At 34.2% G+C, this 18,941-nt stretch overlaps 1 protein-coding gene and 1 long non-coding RNA gene across 13 annotated transcripts in view; one reads left to right on the forward strand and one right to left on the reverse strand.

The window, feature by feature from the left end:
* LOC127834262 (uncharacterized) overlaps positions 1-18,941 on the reverse strand; it is a 73,792-nt gene that overhangs the window by 11,620 nt on the left and 43,231 nt on the right. The window contains exon 1 of one of the 12 annotated variants that reach the window (XM_052359966.1): positions 7,593-7,775. The exons of 7 other annotated variants lie outside the window; for them this stretch is intronic. In XM_052359966.1, the coding sequence (XP_052215926.1) occupies positions 7,593-7,694 (102 nt within the window). In that variant the 5' untranslated portion in view covers positions 7,695-7,775. Of the gene's footprint in view, positions 1-9; positions 136-645; positions 788-3,702; positions 5,008-7,592; positions 7,776-18,941 lie in introns of those variants that run through there. 4 more of the 12 variants (XM_052359968.1, XM_052359967.1, XM_052359973.1 and 1 more) reach the window with 4 other exon arrangements.
* On the forward strand, positions 1,417-5,109 carry LOC127834268 (uncharacterized). Its single transcript, XR_008027850.1, has 2 exons — positions 1,417-2,065; positions 2,218-5,109. It is a non-coding gene; the product is annotated as an uncharacterized LOC127834268 (long non-coding RNA).

Below are 18,941 nucleotides of genomic sequence, written 5' to 3' on the forward strand. Positions count from 1 at the left end.
GGTACACACAAATCCTCAGCATATGTCCATGACCTAATCAAACTGCGTTGTGTTATTTACAAACTGAACATTCAGCTCATGCAATTTTGAAAGCACATCGACCAATCAAATCAGTCAACGTACCGCAATTGTTTATTTGTTAAATCGGAATCCCACGCTCATGTCATCGTTTAAAATTAGATATGACCATGCGATGATGTTGCTATTTTTTTCTGTTAAAATTTCAACAGACAATTCCCCACATATACCTATAAATAAATGAGTGAATTGCAATGATTTCCCATTATTCACTGTGGTTGCTATATTTATATTGATATTATAGCTCGTGGAATGCTTTCGTAAAAAGTACGTGATACACCCTATGCAAGTCTTCCTATATTTAGTGAGACGTCAAAATCCAAATAGCAACTGGTACCCGGTAAAATTACCACACTAAAAGTGATTATGTAAGCTCGTCATAAGAGTATGGTACTAATGGCATCCAGTATAATAATTTGAAGGTCACAATGGAACATTTTAATGTAAAATAGTAAAGGAAACGCCGAACCAAACAACAACATTTAAACATATATGTCGATGAAAATTCAGCAATTTCATAACCTTAAAACACAGACATTCAACTATTGGATGAATCAAAATAAATACCTGATGTTTTCCTTCTTTATATTTCCAAAAATATCACACTAAATTATGTTTTTGATACTAGTACAAAGTCTACCCCCATACACACTACCATTACCATGTCTGTGCTGCAGTATTGATCGCCATACATCAGTACATTATCTTAGAGATATTAATATAAAGCAAGACACATTGCAATGTTAAAGGGATAGTCAAGTATTTTACTCTCGAACGCAGAATAACGCTGCAGCGTTTAGTTGTTGTTACTTTGGTGTATATTTATCATATAAATATATAAAATACGATTTACAATTTAAACATATATTTATAGTTTTACTGTATCGATATTCAGCTCTGAAAATTCAGATGAGTTCAGTTTAATGGAGATGACCTTATAGTGTATCCATCATATACATATCTTAACTCAGTTCACATTAGACCTATGATCACATATCGATCTTCGTCAAGTATGCCAGCTTAAAGAATAAATTTCAATTAAATAATTTCAATAATATAATTAAATCAGTTTTTTAAGCTTGAGTATTATCATAAATAACTAACCACAAGACAATAATTTAGTATATTTAATGATAACTACACCTTTACAAATTCTAGACGTGTTTTTGGAAATCAAAGCATACGCAATGTTCTAAATTTGGAGCAAGGCAATAATTGCGGAAGTAAAGCGATCAAGGCAGCGCTATTCGCAGATGGATTCAGTTTTTTAAAGATACGTATACTTGGCTTAATTAAGGTGTGGAAATACCAAACATTGATTTTTCCTTGAGTGTTGGGATTCCAGCGCTGACGATCCCAAATGCTTAACTCTGAGATCATTTGCAATCTCATATAAACTTATAAAGATATTATTATTCATGGGATACCATTTGTTTTGCTAGTAAAAGAGACAGGGTGTAAAACTACATTCGAATCTCGCTCTACAAAAGCCAATCACATTTGGATCCTATTAATAATAGCAACCGTCATGTTTGCAAACTTAAAAATGACGTCTAGAAATTCTAGACGAAAGCACTATATAATGCCAACATTCACATTATGTCCTCAAACAATTGTAAACAAAATGGCTTTCGCAAACAGTGATGTTAATCGTCAAGAATGGGCACAAAGAATAAATAGATCGAGAAAGCTTGTGGTTGAAACGCACAGCCGCGTTCATCATAGCCATGAACAATGTAGATATGTTTCACTGGCTGAAACTGGAGTCATTCTTCACATTGACGGTCTAACATTTAACATTCTTGTTAGAATTTGCCTTTGCGGACATTATGTTAACAAACGCCATCTTCTGTCTCAGTGCCTTATCCATGCCGCGGAATTTAAAGATGGTGCGGAGTTACATCTAGATGACAGATGTCAATATAAATCAATTGACGGCCGCCTGGAGAAAGTGTGCTTTTGTCCAAGAGACAAAATCATATAACGGGTATGCACTTTTGATCATTTGATGCAGTCTTGCTAAAATATTCAGCATTCGAAAGGAGAACTAAATGTACTATTGACTTTAGTAACATATGATATACTTGTATGTATGTATTTAAAAAATATGACCAATGTGAACTGTTTATTTTTCTACAGTGCAACAAGGGGTAAAACATGGTGAGCTTCCGGACAGTCGCCACTTCAAGACCGGACTATTTGCTTATATATTATGCATTGAAATGAACAATACAATACAATTATGCTGATTTGTTTTCATTGCCATTTTTAGATAATTATATCTACATACTATTGTGCATATTAAGCATGTTTGTTCACAATTATACACATATATATCATCAAAAGTACTATGATCGTTTTAAATCATTTATTGACTAACACTTTAAAGTCCACAATACGTGATAACGTACAAGATATGAAGGGTACCAGATTGCTTTATATCAGTTACTCTCTTTGATGCTCCGCCTTCTATTGAATATTAATAACTGGCGTGTTACCCGCCCATTTTTGTAGTTTCTTATCAAACACTGCAATATTGATTTCAAACATATGTACAAAACTGGCGTTTATCAATAGCATATTCCAGCTGCTACGAGCCATGGTTGAAAACTTTATTAATTATCGACGTTTAACAAAACGTGGTTGTGGCATCCATCGAGACCTTTTTTGAAACTTAACTTTATAGAGCGCTTTCAAACTGTCTTATTAAATACATGTCACTCGACATATACTTATGACATCAAATAAAATCTCCTGAACATATTACCGTGTTTAGTTTAGTTGAAACATTAACTTTCTCCCTCAAAGGAGCTTCATTAAACAATTATGATCTTGTTCTTAAAATAGATGTTATAACTACGCAACATTAGGATTTCAAGGCTTTTTATTGGCATTTTATTGATTCCGATGCCAATTTGTAGGTTATTTACAGTGATGAAAACAGTGATATGAATTAGGTAAAAAAAACTGCATTGCCTTATTCATATTTAACAAATAAGAATTGTTTTGTTAAAAAACCTACATAGCCATAATTTATTGAGTTGGTCCCTTTTTGTTCGAACAACTGATATGGGTATATTCAATGTCATTACCAGATAAGGTTTTAGGCCCGCCTACTTACAGGCTTAGATACCGTCAACAGCACACATGGCACGCCTTCTTTTGCATACATTTATGTTAATGCGTAATGACGTCACCTCTTGCTGACCGACTATAAAAGTCGCTTACAAGAAGAGACTGCCCATAAAAAGTTGCTATAAACGGAGAGAAACTTAATAAAATGGCCGATGTGAATATTGAACACGGATATTTTCGTAGTACGAACGAATCCTGGGCTTGGACCATATTTGCAAACTTTTTTTTACGGTTTTTATATCGACTTTTATGCGGAAAACCAACAAATACTAACTACTATCCGAGAGAAACAGCAAGCGATATGCGTATATAATCGATATAAGTGCCAGATTTCATTAAGTCGACTTTAATTAGATCCAACTAAGAATAATAGCTTCAATTGATAAATGTTGTGACATCAAATGATACTCACACATATAATACACATATAGTTGGAAATTAGTACTGAATTTCAATTTAATGCTAAGAAACAAAAAAAACTAAACTTACTTGTTGTGAACAATAGCCAAACATAAATGCTATAAGCAATAGGATGTAAACAACTGTTATAGTAAAGCCCTAACTACGAACTGATATCGAAGAATTCAAGATTTAAAATGTGACTACTTGCCTACTCGACATGATCAATAAAACCATTTCAACATAAAGCATTGTGTGTCCTCGCTGTTTGAAAAAAACATAAGTCACGGGAACATTACATGAAGTTACATGAAGATAACAATGAAATAATCAGTGTATTATATAATTATATCGTTTATTTGGTTTAAATTGTGTGAATGCGTTTTATTGTCTGCTCTCTGCAGCAATTTCCATACAGCGTTTATCGTTTTTCTGTGAGCGTTTAACTTATACGAACGATTGTTATACGTCTCCGCCATATTTTAAACTTGAGAGACGTTTTATACTACCAGAATTGACGTGTATGGATGGAAAAATCTGAATGTGTATGTGTGCACCCAAAAGTTTAAGGCAATAAAATGGACCGGATGACAAAAGTATTGCCAAGACAATGTTAAAGATGCTTCACATTTTTAGTTATTATTACAAAAGATATTGTTAAAGACACATTAGAAAACACAATATCGGCCGCGATTACCATATAGTACGATAGAAGGATGAGGACAGAACAGCAATAAATACATTCACACTCAACATGATGGTATATACAAAAGGATTACACATGTTTCTATGGTTTGCTTGGATGGCACTGTTTTATTTGTGTGCGCACGTGTGATCAGAGGCAAAACCAAAAGTGACATTAAGATATCCTTCATATTTAACTAATTCAGTCGACGGCATTGAATGTGATTCAAATCAATTTTGTTAGAAACGAAGAGCCCTTGATATTGGAACATACAAATTGGAAATGATACAAGCTGCGAAAAACTTTTTTTAACAAAATAGTTCCATGTTTACTTCTACAACACACATTAAAGAAAGTACAAGAAAGGTTAAAGGGTTTAAAGACTATTTGCTAGCATCAATCATCAACGGAAAATCGTACTCTTAATCAGACATAACAGACCGAAAACTTAGTCTTTTTATGTCGTATGGTAATAATGTGTATGTTTAGTATATAGTCTTCATGTTTTGTATTTAATTGATACATTGTGCATAGTTATTCACATGTCATCTTAGCAAGCTTTGTTGCAAAGTGCTTTATGAAAATGTTGTCTTTAACTTATAAAGAGAAAAATGTATATTATTGCATTCCGTTCATTAACATTCGAGGTCTATGTTCGCATATAGAGGTTTGGTATAAACATTTAGTACACAGTTTGTATTTAAATATCGCATAACGCAATTAAACCATAACAACATGCACGTTTTTTTCAATTTTGTAAAATGAATGTTTGCTTATTGTACTGAATACGTGATTAAAACAATGATACTTTGTATGTCTCGTTTATTGTTATACTATGTTGTCAGCTTTAATCAAATGCTACAATATGCGATCAACGAACTGCACGTGCACACCAAACCAGATAACACAAACTTAACATAATGGACACCATAGGTTCGTTTTGTTCAGACACTAAATTATTGCATTGCCTCCTAATGGATTTAGAGACCTTCTTAAACAGAGAACTCAATAAAGCGAAAACGTAATAGATATCGCTAATGTAATTATGTAAAGTGTTATGTTATAAAGTGATCAATACAAAGACTTTCTACCTTAATTTCAAAATAGTGTCATATGGCGGATATGAATATGAAACATGACAGATTTCGCAAAAGCAATGAGACATAGTCATCAAAAATATAAGCGTTTATACCATGATTATGTTTGCGTTGTGAAGTTCTAAGATATTTAAACCACAGTGCAAGAGATAAGTCTAGTGAGTAACGATACTCTATTTTGTTAACTAAACTACATAATATATTAATACATACAATTATTGAAAATTAAGAGCATTTTGAAAGTAAAGATTTCTTGTTTTTCACAAATCGACTCAGCCAATATAAACATAGTACTCTTTAAAAAAATGTTTATTAGGAAAGCGGAATAATTTCCAAACTGTACTTGATAACACGAATGTGTTGTAATCAATTTATTCTTGTCCATGATTATTATTGTAAAGGTGAGTTATCAAAACGACATCAGTTGAAACGATGAAACTGTTTTAAGAATTGCTACGGAAACCTATGTGCATATGTTCCTGAAGAACATACACAGTATATATTGCATTCAGCATTTTATAGCAACCTTATTAAGAAACCCAAATAATCTGGAAATTACCATGAAATGCAATACTTAAATACCTTAACAATTGATGTGAAAATTGGCAACGAAAGACCTGATGCAAAACTTTCCAATCAAGATATGTAATCAAGAATTTTCGTTTGGTTTAGATAAAAATTACGACAAATCTCTACTCAAAAGACAAGAATGTAAAACATTGATAGTGAACTGAGCAGTGTTCTATATTTTACGCAAGGCAATAATTGTTGACGAAAACATATTAGGAAAGAAATGTGAGTAAATGGATTCAGCAAGAATTCATATGCATTGCTTAAAAAAAGTGTGGACAATCCAACAAAATTCAGATTAAGGTCCCACCAAAGACGAAAGACGATCCAAAGGCTTAACACTGAGATTATATTCATTCTCATGTTGACATCATTATATTATCTCAAAGAACACGTCATGCCCTCAAACATTAATAAACCAAAATGTTTTTTCAAACAGCGATGTAAATCGTGAAGAATTGGCATACACAATAAAGAAATCACGAATGCCAGTGGTGGAAACGCACAGCATAAACAGCCACAACCACGAACAATTTAGAAATGTTTCTCAAGCTAAAGCACGTGTATTTTTTTATATTTGCGGTCGAACATTCAACATTCTTATTTGAGTTTGCATTTAAACGTTATTCTAACAAAAGATCTTCCACTATCCCAGCCCATCTGGAACACTTGAAAGAATGTGCGGTTTACATGTCAAATGACAGATGTCAATATAATTCAGTTGACGGCCGCTTGGAGAAAGTATTCTTTTGTCCAAAAGACATGACCATATAAACGTGTGTACTTGTGATCATTAAATGCGGCCCAGCTAATTCTTGACACACAATACAACTAAATGTATTATTATTCAGGAACATGTTAATACTTTTACACATGGATTTCTAAAATAATGAATAGAAATGATATTATTTATATCTCTTAGGTGCAGCAAAAAGTCGACAAAACACGATGGCGAGCTTTCGGACGGTCGCTTCAATACGACCAATTACACGCAGTATACTCCTTGTTTTTATTTAAGAAATAGAAATAAACATTCTACATGGTTGACTATACATAAGTGACAGAACGAGTATTAATTTAAAATAGTAAATGGACGTAAAGTCATGCATTACATAAAATATAAAGTGACTTTATATGACATAACAATGGATCATGTTAAACGCTTTTCAAGTCCAAAACACCTGTTAATAAGCTTGATATTAACTGTGCCAGACTGGTAAACATATGTCACTCTATATTGTACTCCGCCTACTATTGAATATTAATAACTTGTGGTTTCCTCGCCCATTTTCGTCATATGTATAAAAACACTATGTGTTGACTCCAAACATAAGTAAGCAAAATGGCGGGCATCAATGCCGAATATAAATAATACCAGAGCAGCGAAACGAATACTGGTAAATGTTTTCTTAGATATATAAAGCCCTTGATTTAAAAAACAACAACTACGATCTATTTAATACTGTCCAAGAAGTAATTTAAGCAACTCTTGATATAGTCTTGTTTCCATCTTGAAACAAACTTCGTAACAATAATATGGATCTTTTCTTTCTGCTGAAATATGATATTTTATCCATTTTAAAGTTTGCAAAATATCGGACTACTTTACAATACAATGAAATACCTACTTGTACAACTCCACAGATAATCCAATGCGGGGAAGTCACATAATAGTACTGAATAAAGACTAAATGTGTGTTTAATCGTAACGCAAAATGAAGGGCAACCATTATCGAGGTATTTGAGGACCAAATATGACTTGCATGTGATAGATACCGCCGTGTCGGTACTGCTGTGTGACCATGTTTTCAATTTGGAAACCCATTTAGACACATTTAGCAAAGAAGAACCAGCAAACACTAAACGGATTAGCTGGCATACATTACATCATAATCAACCTACCAATGACACGCATCCCTTGTATACGTGTAACTAAAACTGCTGTTTGTGACTGCCTCTTGTTGTCTACCAACGCCTCAAATGACAATTGCAGTAGGCTATAAACCAATAGAAAATGGGTTTCTTTACTATACGACCACATCTACAAAACTCAATGTTCACCTGTTAGTTTTGGCTATTTGTATCACAACTTCTTTTAAAGGAAACACATTGAAATTAAAACCATGGTTGCAAATGTGAATGCAGAACATACTCGAAGAGCTAGATCGGCAACGTCTGAGACTCACACAAACGTGCAATGTTGTTATAGGAAAGTGATTAAAAATGGGTGGTTCCTTTTTTGGGGGTGGTACGAGTGGCACATTCTTATTCGTGTATGTGTTTGTAAAAGCAAATTCAGCAATGAACCTCTCATAGACAAAACCGTAGACGATCTGCGTCTTTTAGCAGGAACAGACGGCATCGAACTGCATACAGATGCAAGATGTGAATACAGAAGAACATGGGAAAATGGATTTTATCGATTTGAAAAGGTTTGCTACTGTGCAAAATAACGCATGTACTAGAACAACCACTTTGTTTCAACGAAAACACTGGATTGAACTGCAATATGCACAGTTTCTACTCCTACCACAAATACTGACGAAAGAACAATAATGACATTATATTGATAACGACTGAAGACAAGAAAAGAAGAGTTGTACATTCATACCATCAACAAAAAGTTTCACTCCCAATCAGACATAACATACTTGTTGTTATTTTTATTTAGTGCATGTGGTAATTCACTAATGGTTAGTATATATTCCTTATGTTTTCAATTGAATTGATATATTGCACATATATGTTTACATGTGGTTATTATGAACCTTTTGACAAGATTTAATGAAAATGATACCTTAAATAAATACAACAAAGTTGATTTATGTCCGTACATTTATAATAAAAGTTGACATGTGAGGAGTTAAACATTCGGTATTATTTTAGTATGGACAAATCGCTTAACGCTATTAATAATTATAAGAATTTAATTATTGATTAAAATAATTCAAACTGTACATTTGGCTTTACTTGTTTTTTATAGGTACCAAATATATACATATATATATATATATATATATATATATATATATATATATATATATATATATATATATATATATATATATATATATATATATATATATATATATATATATATATATATATATATATATATATATATTTTATGTTGTCAGCTTTAATCGACTCGTTACACGACTTAATCAACTAATTGTCCATGTTAATAAAATTATCTCATCGGCTTCTGAATTTATGAGACAATTTTGTAATCATTTATATAAAATTATATATTGAACGGAAAGTAGTTCGAAGAATACAAGAAAACATACATCAAATCGCAATAAGCCATCGCGAAGTTAATTGCGTCATGATTTAGTTTCAGTCCAACGCCAATATAAATGACAATTAATGCCTCAGTCAGAAATAATACGCTCTCCGGCCGATGTGTCCGATCTCTAGGCATCGGGAAGACTTGACACGCCGGAGCCGTCCGCCGTCCTATGAGTGACACAGTTTAATACCTCAGTCACAAATAAAGCCCGATCATGGTCCGATCAGCGGACAAATTATTATTCGTCTCATCGGGCTGGCGATCGCACGGTCCCCGGGTCATTTTGTAGCATAAAATTTTACCCGACGTCGGGCCGTGGAAGGAATACAAGACAACACAAATCAAATGATCTGAACTCGATTCCTTCGCGGGCACGAAGTCGGGAAATTTTTAAGTGAGACTTAAAATTAATCTGGACGCCGACCGATGCTACAAATAATCCGGTGTCCGTGCGATCATCGGCCTGGCGCTGATCGGACGGTGATCGGTCTCTATTTGTGACTGAGGTATAACCACAGCTTAAACATATGTTATATTGCACCAATGGAACAAAAACTGGTTTCCTTTAAATTAAAAGGTAACAATATTCATCGACATTGCGGACGTTATTATGACGACAATATTTTGCAGAAGAAATGAGTGGTGATTATGGAGAGTATTAATGTTTTCACCAAGGTTATGGATTCGGTGTCGTAATCGAACAGACGCAGACTGCAGTGCAATAGAGGGGAGTTCACCATACTATGTATTTTGTAACTAAAAAAAATAAATAAATACATAAATGTGTAACTATAAATACATAATATGTTAAAACATGAAGGTATAAATTAACATCATGTCAAAGGAGCTATGGTTTGCTTGATGGAAAAACGCAAATATAAAAAAGGTCTCTTTGAAAGAAACAAAAATACTATTACTTTGAAAGCAAAATTTCAAATAATCAAGCTGTAAATGAGAACGCATTTGAAATAAATATTTCTATGTTTAAGTAAGAGTTTGTGTTTCAGACGTTCTATATTAAATACTAACTCTTATTTACATCAAATGGAATCACACTGTTTATTAAACACTGATGACAAATCAGATTTTTCACACAAACACTGTTATACACTCGTACATATCCCAATAATTATATAGAGAATATTTGTTTAATTCGGCGGAATATCGATTTTAATTCACGAGTGATAAAATAAAATTATATTTTCACGAGTGACGCAGCAATTAGTAAACATATATTTGTTCTATGATCACGAGTGAATTAACCAAGTGTCAAAAACATCTTTTTATGCCCCCCTTCGAAGAAGAGGGGGTATATTTCTTTGCACATGTCGGTCGGTCGGTCGGTCCGTCAGTCCGTCCACCGGGTGGTTTCCGGATGATAACTCAAGAACGCTTAGGCCTAGGATCATGAAACTTCAAAGGTACATTGATCATGACTCGCAGATGACCCCTATTGATTTTGAGGTCACTAGGTCAAAGGTCAAGGTCACTGTGACCCGAAATAGTAAAATGGTTTCCGGAAGATAATTCAAGAATGTTTATGCCTAGGATCATGAAACTTAATTGATAGATTGATCATGACTCGCAGATAACCCCAATTGATTTTCAGGTCACTAGGTCAAAGGTAAAGGTCACGGTGACCCGAAATAGTAAAATGGTTTCCGGATGATAACTCAAGAACGCTTATGCCTAGGATCATGAAACTTGATAGGTACATTGAGCATGACTCGCAGATGACCCCTATTGATTTTGAAGTCACTAGGTCAAAGGTCAAGGTCACGATAGCCCGAAATAGTAAAATGGTTTCCGGATGATAACTCAAGAATGCTTATGCCTAGGATCATGAAACTTGACAGGTAGATTGATTATAACTCGCAGATGACCCCTATTGATTATCAGGTCACAAGGTCAAAGGTCAAGGTCACGGTGACCCGAAATAGTAAAATGGTTTCCGGATGATAACTCAAGAACGCTTAGGCCTAGGATTATGAAACTTGATAGGTAGTTTGATCATGACTGGCAGATGACCCCTATTGATTTTCAGGTCATTAGGTTAAAGGTCAAGGTCACGGTGACCCGAAATAGTAAAATGGTTTTCGGATGATAACTCAAGAACGCTTATGCCTAGGATCATGAAACTTCATAGGTACATTGATCATGACTGGAAGATGACCCCCTATTGATTTTCAGGTCAAAGATCAAGGTCACGGTGACCCGAAAATGTAAAATGGTTTCTGGATGATAACTCAAAAATGCTTATGCCTAGGATCATGAAACTTAATTGGTAGATTGATCATGACTCGCAAATGACCCCTATTGATTTTGAGGTCACTCGGTCAAAGGTGAAGGTCACGGTGACCCGAAATAGTAAAATGGTTTCCGGATGATAACTCAAGAACGTTTATGCCTATGATCATGAAACTTGATAGGTACATTGATCATGACTGGCAGATGACCCCTATTGATTTTCAGGTCACTAAGTCAAAGGTCAAGGTCACAGTGACCCGAAATAGTAAAATGGTTTCCCGATGATAACTCAAGAAAGCTTATGGCTAGGATCATGAAACTTCATAGGTACATTGATCATGACTCGCAGATGATCCCTATTGATTTTCAGGTCACTAGGTCAAAGGTCAAGGTCACAGTGAGAAAAAACATATTTACAAAATGGCTTTCACTACAACTGAGAGCCCATATGGGGGGGGGGCATGCATGTTTTACAAAACAGCCCTTGTTCCATTTCACTTATATAAATTATTTAAAATACGATGGTTTACTCGTAACGACTGAATAGTTTTTTGAATGTTTAAAGCATATTAAGATACCCAGTAATAAGTATAAATTACGTATTACGTTTTCTTTATAAGACAACATTTGCACACAGGCAATACGAGAAACGAAAAGCTATTTATCCGTCGCAAAGTAAAATTTACCTCGCGGTACTGAAAGAGCGTTTAATTCTATTTGACAGATTGTGCAGCAGTTGCAAATAAACGGGAAAAATTAAGTAACATATGTGTAAGACTGTGTTTTAAACCACATATTTGATAAATATATGTTAGAATTTAAGAACCACAAGCTATTATAAATGCATACGAAAAATTAAAGTATGTTGCGCCACCAGACTAAATAGAAAACACCACAGTTCAATCTATTTTACAGTTTCTTGTGTGTCATAACACGTTAAGAAAACAGTTTTGTTTAACAACATGCAACGGTGAAACCGTCATTTAAACATTTTGTTAAGAGTAGTAGCTCAGATATCATAGGTCAGATAGGTAGCAGTCAACGGTCTTTTCATTTTAATATATGCATTAATATATAATTATTTATTGCTTCTTTGTGAATGCAAGATATTCTCTATGTTTTGATTCCGTAGTCATCGATATATAAAATGATTATACAGCTGATGACATTGAAATAATATTTACAAAGTTGTTCAGTCGAAATGATATGTTTTTCAATGACCCATTGAAGAAACAATTCTTTAATATCGAAGTGAGAGAAATACAGTCAATATACTAAATTGCGCATCGATATCTATATAAGAACAAGTCAATGTGTATGAATTACCCCATAGACAGCTAATTCAATTGTCATTTTAAATTGTAAAAACGTTCTTTGTATTCAAAACAAAGCTGTTTTGGTAAATTACATACCTAGATAACATATTCGTTGTGGAAGGTTTTCAACAGTCGATTGCATTCATATAATTTAGACAACGTTAAGACTAAGGTCCGTAAATTTTGCAACGCTTATTTTCACAGTATAAAATAACTTGTGCGTTGTAATTATGATACAGCTTGAATTTCACCTTGCAAAATAGTGTCACACGCTCACAAATTAATCTCTAAAAATTGAAATAATAGTTCGGTCACAAGGGCATGCAGACCAATTGAAAGGTAAATAAATATCCAGATAGGTGGCTCTCTTACGAAGTGAAATTTATCTACAGACACAACATAATTTCGATTGTCACAGCATAACCTTGTTAATGTTACTGTTGACTATATTTTGCGAAATACATTTGAAACTCCCATAGAGCAGCTAACCGTTTTTGCGCTGCAGTTATAATTCGTACTTAAATTTGCAAATATGCATACAATAATGTTTTCGTTGCATGTGCTATCATATATTGTTTTAAAACAGACGCAGTCCCATACAAATTTCATAATAATATGTTCGAAAACCTTATTTTGGATTTGCCATATCAGGCTTAGTCATTTCATATAATCCCCAATGTGTTCCAGTAATAAACGACGCATAAACGTTAATTGGACATATTTCCGAATATTTTGAACGAAGTTTAGAAAACATAAGTTTATATTTATATTTCTGAAAATTAAATAAAACTGTGCATTTTGATTATTGAGATCTTATGCAATTGAATGGAACCGTTTTCTATATAAATATTGATCACAACACAGGGAGGTATTTACACGGAAAATGCATTTTATTCGCTGACGGAAATAATCGGAAATCGGAAATAATTTTGTCACCGAATAATCAATACAGCATGCTATGAATGTCACCATTAACTTAAGCATATTTTAACCATATGCGAAGGTAAGACGCATATAAATTTCTATAGAAAATTTCGCTTAATATCAACACTCTAATTGTTCTGTATAAGTTTAATAAAGATTGTTTTCAGAAGTTTTCTTTAACTTGGTCTCATCACAAAGTGTTTGACTCAATTTTCCTCCAGTTTCGAAATCATTTGATACAGCATTGGGTACATGTGCATATTCATTAAAATGCAGCAATAAATGTGACCTCTACAGAGGGTTCAAGGTTTTAGTATTTCCATAGTAGGAAAACTGCCCGCCCATTTGCTGTTTGTCAACGTACTATAATCATTTTTGAACTCGGGATATCTTTGGGTTATGACCAAGTTTCATGAAGATCGCGCAATTATTGTGTGTTCTAAAGTGCTAACAATCTCTTTCTTTAATTGAACAAATCGATATAGTTTAGTGTCCCACTGACACAGTGTTAAGCTCGGCCTAGATATTTTCCGGGAAAATGTTCGGAGCAAGTGTCATGATATAATTGGGTTTGTTTTCTGACGAGTAGGACGGTGTGCTTTGATGAGATATTATGAAACGAAAGAATGAAAACAAGACTTTATCACCAGATAATATCTCTTAAGTTTCATTTTGCTGACAGTTATTGCAAAGATTGGATTTTCCGTTCACTTACTGATCGAAGCATTTAAAGATTTGAAAATATTTATACAGATATCCTCTCAGAATGTTTTGTGTCGTGTAAATAATTTGCACCATAAAACATACAATGGCTTAAGTAAGGAACGGAGTAAATCTTCTATATTCTAAATCTATGTTTGTGTCAGTAGTACCTTAGTAACATTACCAAACCCATAGAAAACAGTTTATTATAAACTTAAGAAAAATGTAAAATACCTAATTGTCATGCTTTACGAGATCGCATACCCGCGTAACATGTAATTTTAAAATAGAGAGAAAGTGACTGTTTCTCGAAGGCAATATAAACTGGACCTTGTCAAAGAAGTGACGACGCCGAATGTAATAATACAAAGCAAAACAATAGACCTTAGAAAATTGAAAGTGTTAACCCTGTGGGCTTTCGTTATTAATCATAGAATCATAATTGCATACCAAATAGTAAACAGTTGGGCATTGTGGTTTCGAAAGAGAACATGTTAAGGTTATTTTACTTTCTAATTCTATATTATGCATTCGATAACCTGGGACATGATAAATTCAAGCTAAGGAAAAGTCCAATATGAAAAACTATTTGCTATGACACATCTGGACGTTTTAGAGATGTATATTTATGCTCAGTAAGTCTATAGTACAAACAATAATATTGCAGACATTTAAAGTTGGAAAATGGTAATTATTTGTGTGATTTTAGAAATAATAGGATTAAAATCGCACATGGAAAATAACATGTCATAATATACAATTCGTGCGCGTTAAAATGCTGTACGTACTTCTCAGACCGACCGACAGACAAACAGACCGCTCGACCGACCAACAGACCTATAGACAGACAGACATATCAAAAGACAGACAGAAAGACAGGCAGACAAGCAGACAGGTACAAATATCAACCGACCGATCGACAAACCGACCTACCGGCCAACAGACAGACAGACAGACAGACAAACTGACGGACGGACGGACGGACGGACAGACATACTAACAGATAGACAGACATAATGGCATACATGCATGCTGACATACAGACAGACAGAAAGACAGACATGCATACAGACAGACATACATACATACAGAGAGACAGACAGACAGACAGACAGACAGACAGACAGACAGACAGACAGACAGACAGACAGACAGACAGACAGACAGACAGACAGACAGACAGACAGACAGACAGACAGACAGACAGACAGACAGACAGACAGACAGACAGACAGTGTGATTCCAGTATACGTCATTTTTTTCGTAATAAAATTAATTAATTAATAAGTTTATGTCTGACTATCCAATCTTATTTAACTTGCCTTAATGTTGCCTTGCTACCTTTGTTAATAAAATACAAATCTATTCAATCAATTCACCAACAAATACAGTTTTTACATTTTCCTTCAAACGTGATTTTATTTACAATATTTGACATGTTGGAACATTTAACAAAAAATATCTTTAAAAAAAATATACGGCGTTGATAGTTCAATTAATGAGATCAAGGATAGCGAATGTCTTTTTTCTGTGCAGTTCTTAGCTGCATCACACGCAGTACGGGATTTTACGCGGAGTTTTCGCGGCTTATTTTACATTATTACATATTGCTGGTTATAAACCTATAGATACAAAACAGAAAACCAAAAGAAGAATGGAAGTGAAATTAAAACATACGAGTCAACCGGCCATACGAGAAGTATCCGTATTTATAGGCTCGTTCTTCGAACAAACCTGTTTTAGTGGTTTGTCGGGCATTGCTATTTGATTCGATTATTAACAGTATCGATAATCATCGCGCTCATGCTTAATACATTGGTCAATATGGTGGAATAATTATTGTTAAATTAATCAAAAATAATATTTATCATTGTATTGTTGAAAACACATTAAGAATCTACATATTTCTGGTCTAAAGAAAATTCCAGGTCACCTAGTTCACGGATAGCGTATTTATTATATAACTATTACTTTACTGGCCGCGAACTCCGGTGATGACCTGTATATAAACTCTGACATTCATACACTGGCCGCGAATTGACCCGATACCTCGCGGGTTGAAATGCAATGTATTAAAGTGAGGCCTCTCTTCCACTGCTCTTTATACTTTTACATGTTAACATATTGACAAGAATATGGAAGTAAGTACTAAATATGAGAACATAGCCTTTAAGTCTAAACGCGTTGCGCTGGTAATTCCCTGAAAATAAAAGGTGCACGCACAAACTGTATTTATGTCGAGAATTGAGTGTAAAACTGTTCTATCTATTAAGCCTTTTCATTAGAAATAAAATTGTTTCATGCAGTAAAACAGTGTTACAAAGACGCGGATATGTTTCCAATGTTCTGGTGGTATACTCAAATCAGCCAATGGAATAAATGACGTGTATTCATTCGTACCTAGCCGCGGGAAATTTTATTTGAATTTTATTGGACACTTACAAAGGTCAGGTAAGGTGAAAAGCTGGCTTAATACAGCTTACGCCGAAAAAAAAGACAACATATCACTTGTTTAAACACCTCATTAATACAATCAACAAGTGCGCGATAGTGTAGCACACGAAGCAGACACAGAAATTCGTTATCCGTTGTACGTGAATATAGCACGTTCAGTAGTGCATTCAACGAAACAAACAAAACATTTCGCCATTCGTTATTTGGGAAAAAGTCATTTTTGATTTGATATAAACAAGACAAAATAAAATACTACTTTGTGTTACGTTCATTGCAAAACCGAAAATGTTGATGTATGCCGACCAAAAAGAACTTATATAGAACACTAAACACGGCCTAATATGTTATAAGCAAGAAACATAGAGCGCAACATTTCGACCAATTAAGATTTCATATTAGGATGTTATTAGTTTTCTGAATAGTACAATATCGAATTGAAATGGATCATTGATTTTATCAGTTTAAATCTTAAGATACAGTGCAAAACCACGATGGCGATCAATGTAGCTCGTTATAGAACGCGACTGATGTCTATGGTTTCCCTTTTCAGAAAAAACGGGCATGACAATGTATTATTGCAACGTCGAAACTTATGTATAGGCATGTTTTTATGTAGGCTTAGGTAGGTAAAGATAACAATACTATTAGATCAGCCTGCGCTTAATACTGACAGATCATGGTCCATATTTTACTACATTATTTACTACATTATTTTAATGGTTAAATATCAACGACGTATATTATAAAGAACGCTCGGTAACTTGTCATGCATATTAGGAGCGGCGAAAACAATTTAAGGACATACCACATGTAACAAAGACCAAAGCCTCGTGATATTGCCGCACGCATACAATTGATGCATTGAACTGATATCATCGACTTGGCAAACCTATCCTGGACAATTTAGGGGATTTTTTGTTGTATTTTATCGGTTACGTTCACTTCGGATATAGTAATAATTACCATATTTGGAACGACTGCACATTTAAAACGTTTAATTGGCAACACAGATATAAATCGTGTCCAAAGAAAGCATAAATCATTAGCAGTTGACAGCAAATGAAAGATCATTTTGAGATAACATGATCGGGGCTAGCAGGCTGTTTAACTTGAAAAGACCTCAGCAATTAAACAAGATGCACCTGCAGCAACAAAAACATAGTAAAGCACAAAACACGTCTTTTCACGATTCGACTTCAGCATGCTTAGGTGAGAATAATGTATTCTGCTAAACATTATTTATTTACACATAACTAAAGGTTGATAACGTAGGCTTGACAATTTATTGCAATACACAACAGCCAATTCTATATATCATAGATAAAGAAATGCCATACATGTTGTTGTGTTGATAGGTTTTTTTTGCGCTGTTTTTTAAGAGACTGATGGACTTTAAGTATGCACATTTTATCATGTCTTATGCATACATTTCGTCGGCTTTACGAGTATCAAACATTCGTCGCATATCCAGCAATATCGGTCATGAAATTGACATTTGAGAACAATTCACAATCTGGCCACCACTTTTGTTACCGGTATATTTTGTCTAAGGTAAAGAATAAATCCCAAAAAGGGCTCCATATAAAATCGCAATCGGAACTACCAACGCCCACCAATGGCAGGTCAGATACCTGACACATCGGTGATGCACCAGATCAAAATATGGATGAATCAATAAATCGATATTTTTCGGGTGTCAATATCAGACGCTGTCGTGTTTCCACAGCACGGGACCGGATCGAACATTTAGATTTGCGTTTATCCAGTACGACGCGTACAGATTAGCTGTCGGGCATCAATTAGCGGTCGAAGAACGACATTTCTCGATGACAAGGCATTCGATCGTTTATACTTTTCCAAATGTTCATGTTATATTGCTGTCCATAAAGGCTTAACAAGAGCAATTATTTTGGATATTCGTCAACCGCCTACCAAAGTATCTTCCGCGTATGATTTCAGGGGATTGTTTATACTAGTCGAGGTAATTCAGGATCCATATTTCATCATTGTCCCCAAACCCGATTAATCTTGAATACAAACAA

The sequence above is a fragment of the Dreissena polymorpha genome, chromosome 6 (assembly GCF_020536995.1).
Source record: "Dreissena polymorpha isolate Duluth1 chromosome 6, UMN_Dpol_1.0, whole genome shotgun sequence".
Lineage (NCBI taxonomy): Eukaryota > Metazoa > Mollusca > Bivalvia > Myida > Dreissenidae > Dreissena > Dreissena polymorpha.